The 10,470-nt window shown below is 43.6% G+C and overlaps 1 protein-coding gene across 1 annotated transcript in view; it reads right to left on the bottom strand.

Annotated features, from left to right (window-relative positions):
* Positions 1–4,012: 4,012 nt before the first annotated feature.
* LOC139365594 (inactive phospholipase C-like protein 2) overlaps positions 4,013–10,470 on the bottom strand; it is a 60,297-nt gene continuing 53,839 nt past the window's right edge. Inside the window, exons 5-6 of the mRNA XM_071102822.1 lie at positions 8,410–8,519; positions 4,013–5,630 (exon numbers count right to left, since the gene is read on the bottom strand). Coding sequence (XP_070958923.1) covers positions 5,424–5,630; positions 8,410–8,519 — 317 coding nt within the window. The 3' untranslated portion in view covers positions 4,013–5,423. The remainder of the gene's footprint in view (positions 5,631–8,409; positions 8,520–10,470) is intronic.

Genomic DNA, 10,470 nt, shown 5'->3' with positions numbered 1-10,470 from the left:
ACTTAAATATTTTGTCTTGCCCATTCACCCTCTGAATAGCACACAAGTAATCCATGTCTCGATTGTCTCAAGGCTTAAAAATCCTTCTTTAACCTGTCACCTTCTCTTCATCTACATTAATTGAAGTTTCCCTCACTAACTTTAAACATCAGCTATCTGAGCAGCTAACCGATTGCTGCAGCTGTACATAGTCCATCTGTAAATATCCCACCCAATTTGCCTACCTCATCCCCATATTGTTTTTATTTACTTTTCTGCTCTTTTGCACATCAGTATCTCTACTTGCACATCATCATCTGCTCATCTATCACTCCAGTATTAATCTGCTAAATTATAATTACTTCGCTACTATGGCATATTTATTGCCTTACCTCCTCACGCCATTTGCACACACTGTATAGACTTTTTTCTATTGTGTTATTGACTGTACGCTTGTTTATTCCATGTAACTCTGTGTTGTTGTTTGTGTCGCACTGCTTTGCTTTATCTTGGTCAGGTCGCAGTTGTAAATGAGAACTTGTTCTAAACTAGCTTGCCTGGTTAAATAAAGGTGAAATAAAATTAAGTGGATTTAACAGGTGACATCAATCAGGGATTGTAGCTTTCACCTGGTTAGTCTGTCATGGAAAGAGCAGTGTTCCTAATGTTTTGTACACTCATTTTATATGCCATGGGTGGGTTGTAAAGTGGTAGCCTAATGTGATCTAGGCCTTTTCTCTCAAAGTATCTTTGATCCTTCCCCTAAACACCCCACACTCCTTTTCACATTTGTAAAAGCATTAATGGGTAGGCCACATAAGAAATCTATATCCAGTGAATTTCTTTTTGATCACTCAAAAGCTTTCACAAGTCCTTTAAAATGTCTATTTTTGACTCAAGCCAAGTCACTTTGAGACTAATCATTTAATGATCTGAGGCCTAAGAGGAAGAGAGTCGGTCATGTCTGAGGATGACACTCTCACAGTTCTCAGAGATCCAGTCAAGGAGAGATAATGATATTTATGAAAGAAAGTAGAATAATTGGTGTGTTTTCAACCCCCACTTTGTCTAGCCTGGAATACAAACTGGAATACCCTGTTTCACTTTCACTGCCATGATAAAACTGGAGTTCGTGCAGCAGTGTGACAGTGAAAGGAACGGAAGACCAGTCAACGCTGGATCCCTTGTCAAGGTTCTGCTATGTTAGTTACCAAAAATATGCACAGTATTCCTCTAACAGATTTTAGGGTCAAGATGGTAGCTTGGATTGGTAGTCTGACATGGCATCGCCACTTCCCCAGGTATCTCGATTGTATGTTGATATGTAAATACATGACTGTTTTATGATCAGTGTGTATGGTACACATTGGTCGACATGACAGCTTCATCTGTGAGACAGACAGCGTGAGAACATTGGGTGGTCAAGCTAACAAGGAGAGCTGTTCAATGTCATTTTGACAATGCAAAACTTGAAACTCTGGATGTGGAACATTTCCACTTTACAGTTTAACTAGACAACTTGTTAAAGAATGACATAAACAGAGCGACCTGCAGACCTGGCTTGCATACATGTGTTCCATTAAGCTTCTCTTGAGATAAGCACATAATTTGTCCTGTATAGCTTTATAGTTGAGGGGGGGGAACATGGTGTTGTTCACTACGTTGTTAGCAGACGAGCAATTCCCTGGACATGCCAGCCGCTAGCTAAACTGATAAGCAGCTAGCTATCTACACATCTCTTTATGTGGAGGCAGAAAAAGACTCTCGGTGTTAGCATTAGCTCTGGGAGAGCTCTATCTTTTTGTGGGCCTTTTTCTCTGAATACTCTTTCTAGTCTTGAGGCTTATGCCCACGGGCATGATTGCGGTGCTTAGTCTGCAGAGAGGCGCATAGCACTGAGTGCTCTGGATGACCAACACAGGTTTTCTACAAAGGGGACCGTCGAGCGAGAGCAATACGCTCTGGCACGTGCAGTTTAGTGACTGGCAGAGCATGAATTATTCACCGTGAAAAGATAGTATCTTTCTAATACAGGGCTGCTGTTTGTTCAGCTGCCTCTGGTTATTCCTAGAGAACGTTGCACAGAAGCCTGACCCATAAATCAGTTATGGATCAAAAGTCTCTTTTCTCTGTGGGTTAAGAAATGACATTTCTCTTGCTCATAACAGTGGCAGAATATGAGTTTTGAGTGAGCATTGAAAAGGGATGAATGTGGATCGATGGGAGCAGAGCAGAGCTGAGAGAAGGTACTGGCTGACTTTAGCTCCATAGCCTTTGCTCAGTCCAAGGCATCTCCCGGCCATCACGCCATGGCATGCCGGCCGGATGTAGCTCCCAAGAATGAGGCCTGGTCCACAGCTAGACAAATGGCCTCCACTGCTTCATCACGAAGACCACAGGGAGACTTGCTTCTCAGGCCAGACCAGCGACCAGAGGATTGCACGTACAAGTGCATCTCGGGCCAGCTCACAAGTCTACAGTGCCTTGCAAGCACAACTGCATAAACAAAACAAACACATACAGCATGAGAGGCTGTCTGTCCTAAAGCAAATGTTGGATAGTTAATTTATTAGCCAATGCATCACCCACTAAATATCTAAGTTTAGACCTTTCACAATGTTACAAAGCAGATCTATTCCAAACGTTCAGATTTATTTATGGGGAATGTGTCCTCACTGGTTGTTGACGTGATCTGCGAGGCCCTGTCTTGTCTGTGGTGCGACTGACACTAACCAGACACTGTCACGGGCATCCAGAATGGCATTCGAATGGAATCCATTCCCCTCTCTTTGAGATTGTTTAACAGTAAAGTTTGTATTAGTTTATACACAGGTTTCCTTGTTTTCAGGTATAGTCATAAAAAAAAACATTATACCCAGATTTGAGTCATTGCTATAGATGGTGCAGCTGAACTGACATGAATCCCAATTCTCCATATGAGGACTATGTTTAATTTATACAAATGTATGACAAAAATACTGTTCAAAAGGTTCATCCTCAACATCACCCGGGGAACACACTACCTGCCCTCCAGGACACCTACAGCACCCAGTGTCACAGGAAGGCCAAGATCATCAAGGACCTCAGCCACCCGAGCCACGGCCTGTTCACCCCACTACTATCTAGAAGGCAGAGACAGTATAGGTGCATCAAAGCTGGGACAGAGAATGAGAAACAGCTTCTATTTCCAGGCCATCAGACGGTTAAACGTTCACCACTAGCTGGCCTCCGCCCAGTACCATGCCCTGAACTTTAGTCATGGTTCTAACCGGGTACCACCCCGTACTCTACCCTGCATCTTAGAGACTGCTGCCCTATGTACATACTGTAGTCATTAAACACTGGTCACTTGAATAATGTTTATATACTGTTTTACCCACATATATATATATACTGTATTCTAGTCCTGGCTTATCCTATAGAATGTCTTTTTAATTATTTGTTCAGGAGTGTTTTTTTTATTGCAAGGTATGACTGCACATCTGCAAATCTGTGTACGCAACCAATAAACTTTGCTTTGATCTATTCTAAATGCTATTTTGTGGTGCTGTACTCTGGTTTGACTTACAGGGGACAATCTTTCTGCTTTTCTAAGAACATGTCCTGGGGCCTTTGTCCTGTGATGTGTTGGGGTGCTTGTTTTTCTGTGCCGACCAGTGACCACAATGCAGTGGTCTATCAGGGAAATAAAGTGGAAACAGAGTGACAAAAAAAAGAAGAAGAATTGTGTCTGTTTTTATGGGTTATCAGCTGTGTGTGCAGGTCTGTGTGTATCTGAGAACATGTACCAGACACGCCTGTGGTTTGCTAGATATCCCTAGGCTCTTTCCACTCCTATCAGCACACTGTTAACAAATCTATAGAGATCCTTCAGTTCCTCCAGCAGGTCCATGCGATGGCTGGGGTATCCAGACCCTGCAGTCTCTGTCTGCCCGAGAACAGTAATAGCATTAATACAACAGAAAACAGCACACTGTAGAATGTTAATGAATGTTCATACGGTCGGTCATTGAATTTGACACCAGACACCAGAAACGATTTAACGTGGTTTATTCTGAAGGTTTCAGGAATTAACAGAAAAGCAAAACCGGTATTTTTTTCTTATTTTTCTCTCCATCGGTAAAAATGGTTAACAACAGTTATAAATACAACAGTCACAGCACTGAGGTTTGTGAATTACTTTTTGTCCCAGTGTGGGCCCAGTTAAAACACTGGTGGGTGAGATCCAGAGGTGGCGGTGGGTGGCTAAAGTTGACCAGGAGCAACGCTGTTTCAGCACTGTGGAGAGAATGAACAAAATACAAACTAGAAGCAACTGGTGGGCAAAAGCAGGTTAAGACGGATGTGAGGAAGAGCATCTCTTTCCTCACCATCCATCCCTTTTGTTGACTGATTTGTAGCAATGAGGCACAGTCATATATGAAACCGTATTCATGAATAGGGTGCTAGTTTGTTACCAGGACGGGTTGAGAAGCTATTATTACTTTGTACACCTTACTCAAGCCTCTCACGTGGAATGGTGAAATGATACCAAAACGTAGACCTAACGAGTTATTCTCTCCATGGTTCCTTCCCTAAGCAGTTGCTGGTTGTGTTTAAGACTCGACTGCCACCCTTTGGACCACACACTGAGGTTGAAAGTCTCTATCCGTCCCTCGTCTCGACAAAGGAACTCTCCGGTGGGAAAGTGTAAAGGACACCACAATTTCATTTGTACAAACAAATAAAATAGTTATTTTTCATGGACGAGCCATTTCCTTTACAAAATAAATCTTATTTCTCAAGAATACAATAATAAAATGAAGCACGCTGCAAAAAAAAGTAACAGAACTCCATATATAAACATACTATTTTGGCAGACAAGAACAAGTTCATTCTTGTAAACAGCTCTCGCCTCCCTTTTCTTCGTTCCTTCTCTCCATTGTTCCCGTTTCCTATTACATTCACAGCTCTAATTTCTGGTTGGTCAGAAACCCGTAAATTGTGCTTAAGAAATCCTTGGACCCTTTAGAGCGGCTCTCCTAGGGTCAGACCCTGGGGTCTGCCTGTAAATAAGTGCACTCTCTCTACAGTAGGTCACGGCTTTAAGACTGTCCCGTGGCTGCAAGTTCACTTGACCCTCCTAGTTGACCTGCAACATCTTGCTGTTGGACGTTGAGGTGGGCAGGAGGGGTTAAGGGCTTTTTGTGTGGTACCTGGTTAAGCAAAGGGAGGTTTGAGTGAGATTGGGGTGGGAATGGAATGGTTGTATACGGCACTGGAATAAGAATAGTTGTGTGGCAACGGCATTAAAACAGGTACACTGTAGTCAGGTTTGAGTGGCAACGGCACTAGAATAGGTACACTGTAGTCAGGTTTGAGTGGGACTGCGGTAAGGAGGTTTATGTATGCCACTAGGGTAGGGCAAGGGGCTTGGAAGTATGAAGGGTTTAGGGCGTAAGCCTTCAGTTGTCCTCCTCAGAGAGCTCGTCCTCCCCCGTGGCTTTCTCAGGGATGGCGTCCAGGCTGCGTGGTCGGGCCCTGGACTCGGAGCCCGCCGTGCTCCCTGAAGGCCCGTCCTTACTGAGGTTACAGGTGAGGGCGGCATAGTGGATCTGCTTCAGGCTCTCCTGGACCTCACTCTTTGCGTGCTTCAGCAGGTCCGCCTGGCCCTGGAGGGGAGGAAGGGACATGACAGAAATGGCAATAGAGACAATGGAGCATGTATTAACAACTTTAATCTCCAGTTTAAACCGAAAGACACAGGGTGAAAACAATTGTACCTTCAAAAAGGTCACGAAGCGAGAGAGTAGTGTGGTACTAACTGTTTAATCTTAGTTGTATGCGGTCAGACATTGGAGTCCTACACCTCCCCAATACCCACGGAGCGTAACCGCTGCTTCTGTGTATAATGAATTATGCAGCGTAGCCAAACACTCACCAATTTCCCGGGGACCATGTATAAATGATGAGCCCAAACGCTCATGAGGTGAGCATGCAATTAACGCATGCAAATATCACAAATAAATATGCGGAAGGTCATTCCTCGATAATTACCCCTTGCATTGACACAGGGATTAAATGAATGGCATGAAGACAAATACATCAGACAGTGTGTGCAATCTAACTAGCTCAGACATAGGCTCTTATTCCACCGTGCTGCAGCTGAAAAACAAATGTCAATTTAAACCTTATGTCCCTTCTGTAAACAAACTCTCAAAAAATATTGTTTTTTCCTTATTTAGTGAAGCTCAACTGCACGGTGGAATCATAATCTCTGAAGTGTTCGCTCTGAAGTTGTTTCTTGAATTTAAATTCACTGCTTATGTCTGTCCTCAAAACAAACATTAAGTTAAACCTCTTACATGTAACTAAATGTAATCGAAAATGTAATCTTCGTAATCCCCAAAAGTAATTATTTATCATGAGATAAACAATAACTAGTAATGCTGCATACTCCAAGGTTAAACTCTCACTTTTCTAGTAAAACTAGTTAGAAATTGCAGAGGTGTAGTCACTATTGAGGACACAAGCTTAATTACACAGATCATATTTTGATTATTTCCTATTCAACAAAACTGTATGTATAAGGCTTGAAATTACATTTTTTCAAATCCATTAAGACTTCACCTTCCTTAGAACTGTAAAATACATATTTGTATATTTAGTGTTAGAGAAAATGGGCAAAGTTTCTAAAGGTCTCTCGATCAAAACATCGGCCCCATCGCTTTGAACATCTCTCGGAGCTCTAGCTTCACTTCCTGAACCTGTTAGGAACTCGCCTTTCATCTCATTTTAATATTCTCCATCTACGACAAACAACGTATTTGTTAATCTATTAATTCTTTAAGAAATATTACATAAGTATTCAGACCCTTTACTCAGTACTTTCTTGAAGCACATTTGGCAGCAATTAGAGCCGAGTCTTCTTGGGTATGACACTACAAGCTTGGCACACCTGTATTTGGGAGTTTCTCCCATTCTTCTCTGCAGATCCTCTCAAGCTCTGTGAGGTTGGATGGGAAGCATTGCTGCACAGCTATTTTCAGGTCTCTCCAGAGATGTTAGATTGGCTTCAAGTCAGGGCTCTGGCTGGGCCATTCAAGGACATTCAGAGACTTGTCCCGAAGACACGCCTGCATTGTCTTGGCTGTGTGCTTAGGGTTGTTGTCCTGTTGGAAGGTGAACCTTCGCCCCGGTCAGAGCTCTGGAGCAGGTTTTCGTTAAGGAACTCTCCTCTTTGCCTCGATCCTGACTAGTCTCCCAGTCCTTGTCGCTGAAACCCCCCCCCACAGCATTATGCTGCCACCACCACACTTCACCGTAGGGATGGTGCCAGGTTTCCTTCGGACGTGACCCTTGGCATTCAAGCCAAAGAGTTCAATCTCAGTTTCATCAGACCATTGAATCTTGTTTCTTATGGTCTGAGAGTCTTTAAGGGCCTTTTGGCAAATGTGCCTTTTATTGAGGAGTGGTTTCCGTCTGGCCACACTACCATAAAGGCCTGATTGGTGGAGTGCTCCAGAGATGGTTGTCCTTCTGGAAGGTTCTCCCATCTCCACAGACAAACTCTAGAGCTCTGTCAAAGTGACCATCAGGTTCTTGGTCACCTCCCTGACCAAGGCCCTTCTCTGATTGCTCAGTTTAGACGGGCGGTTCTGGTTCAGTTTGGCCGGGTGGTTGGTGGTTCCAAACTTCTTCCATTTAAGAATGACGGAGGCCAGTGTGTTTTTAGGGACCTTCAATGCTGCAGAAATCGTTCAGTACCCTTCCCCAGATCTGTGCCTCGACACAATCCTGTATCAGAGCTCCACGGACAATTCCTTTGGCTTGGTTTTTGCTCTGACATACACCGTCAACTGTGGGACCTTATATAGACAGGTGTGTCTTTCCAAATCATGTCCAATCAATTGAATTTAGCACAAGTAGACTTCAATCAAGGTGTAGAAACATCAAGGATGATGAATGGAAACAGGATGCACCTGAGCTCAATTTTGAGTCTCATAGCAAAGAGTCTGAATAGTTACAAAAATAAGGCATCTGTTTTTTGTTATTAATACATTTTCTAAATATTTCTAAAAACCTGTTTTCGCTTTGTCATTATGGGGTATTGTGTGTAGATTGCTGATGAATTTGAATAAAGTCAAGGGGTCTGAATACTTTCCGAGGGCACTGTGGGTGGATTAAATGGTAGGAGGGACATCCCTGCTGCAAGTGGTGTCAGATTTCACATCCTGCTTCATACAGGCAGAAGAGACATGCTTCCTGTGTCAGAATCAGGGCTATCAATCAATGCAAGCCATTTTGATCTACGGTGTCCACAGATCGATTTATACGTGATGGTTTTAAACGATTTATTGGTAGCTAAAATAGATTAAACAAAAGCTAAATACTGTCACAAAAAAAGATTGCTGAAACAAATTACTCAAACTAGGTGGTCATTATCCTTACCTTGAGGATGGTTATGTTCCAGGTGAAGCTCTCCACAGCCTTGGCCAGCTTCCTGCCCTTCAGGCCCTCCTTTACCGCCATGTCATGGAGGTTCTCATGGAACGCCATCGCTGGGGAGAGAGGGGTCAGGGGACACATGAGTTTTACGCTCTGTATTCACAGACATTTGTCACAGAGGCTAGCATTGACGTACAATGCATTTATATGCTAGGTTTTCATGAAATGTCAATTGGGGTTAGGCAAGTGTCAGCACTATGAGAAAAGTCTTAAGTTAAGGCCTTCACACATTTGGTTTCATTCTTGACGTGTGAGACAATGATAAAACACCAACACACTTTAGATGATTATACGTTAAGTATTCATTTCGGATTCAACCATCTGTCTCTGTCAGTTTTGTATGTTAGTCTCTCAGTGTACATAGAAATTACACCAGCCTGAAAACAGCTGCCCAGCAGACAACATGAGGAAGGAAGCAAAGCCGGTGAGGTCAAGATGGAGTGAGAGACATCTTCTTGAGAGCATGAGAGAAAGAGAGAGCAAGACTAGCATGGGCAGGGCAGACAGACACGTCATCCCCTCACTGTGGATTAGCATCAAGGTGCTGAGCAGAGGAGGGACTTGTCTCCCGAGGAGCTCCCTTCCTCCTCTCCTTCCTCCTCTTCCCTCCTCTCTCTCGGACTGCGTGCTGCTCTCCGTTAGGATACACAGACGAACATTGCCGTGTGTTTCATTTGAGTCATGTTGCAGTGGAGTCCACAACATCGGAGCAACAGCTGAGGGTCTGGCCGTTAAGGTGCTCTGTAACGGGAGCTTGGTATACTACTGATAGTAGTCACCAGACTCAGCTGATGGCAGACACACACACACACACACACACACAAACACAAGCTGAAACGGTCGGACTGAGCATGCTCAGATCTATCACGGGGTCTCTATCAGCTCTGGGTCAGTTCCCAGCCCTGTTGCCGTTGTTTCCATGGCAACACCAAATACCATACATTTGAGATATACAGTGGGTGTGGGTTGGATGGATGGATGTGGAGGAGATTCTGAGGTCTGTGATATTGGCACTCCAGCAGTTAGCACATAGCTGACCTAGATGAAGAGTCTAGACAGAAAATGGCCCAAAAAAATGTTCACAAATTAGGCCCTGGTTGAGGCTATTATTGTATTCTCTTATAGAGAATGCGTAGGGCATAGACTTTTTTTTTTGGACCATACACAGTGCTAATAATCTGTTCCTCCCAGCCATTTTGAATTTGTGCACTGTGAAACATCTGAATGATTCCGGAATGATTATCCCCCACCCTCAGGTGTTGTGCTGCTGTAACTACAGTCACTACTGTTGTACTCATGAAGCATGACTGTGCTGGAAAGACACACACACACACAAACTCTCAGCAGGGGTTGCTTAGCAACGCAGTGTAGAGTGTGGAGGGGGACTAATTCTGTAATTCTGAGCAAACCCTTTCAAACTCAATTCTCTGCAAGCGTATGCTCGCTGACAGAGACTGTATAGAGCCACCAAAAGGTTCTCAGTCACCTTTGACAGTCCATAACCGAGCGGCAGGTAGGAAAGGGGTTTGCCGTGGCCAATAACAATACAACAGGGATTAGCTTCTTTAGATGGTGTAATCTTCTCCCTCGTCTGCCTGGAGCTCAATAACTCAGCATAATGAACTTGGACCAGAGTGCCCAGTCATAGGAAATATTCATGAAACGGTTTCCCCAAGCTGTATTGTAGCCTAGGCTACAATGTTTACTAGCTTTATTAATAATGGATTGAATCGCAAAAGCAACACATTGATTGAGTGTCCCCAATCCTCCTGAATAGATGATGCATTTGACCCTGTAGAATAATCACCTACGGCATTTAATGGCCATTACTGTGATGGTGTTTTTCCATTCATCTTATGTTCCACATTTTCTCTTTAGCTTGTTTTTTTTAGGCAGTTCGTAAAAGTTAACCTAGGTGGGATCTGTTATAAGCATTACTCTGTCCAGACTAGGTGTATTTTGGGGTTCAGCTATTGAATTGTCCCAGATGTACCCGTGTGAGTG

This window comes from Oncorhynchus clarkii, chromosome 2 (genome assembly GCF_045791955.1).
Source record: "Oncorhynchus clarkii lewisi isolate Uvic-CL-2024 chromosome 2, UVic_Ocla_1.0, whole genome shotgun sequence".
Taxonomy (NCBI): domain Eukaryota; kingdom Metazoa; phylum Chordata; class Actinopteri; order Salmoniformes; family Salmonidae; genus Oncorhynchus; species Oncorhynchus clarkii.
Note: the sequence above shows the minus strand (reverse complement) of the source record. Positions and strands in the feature narration are given on the sequence as shown.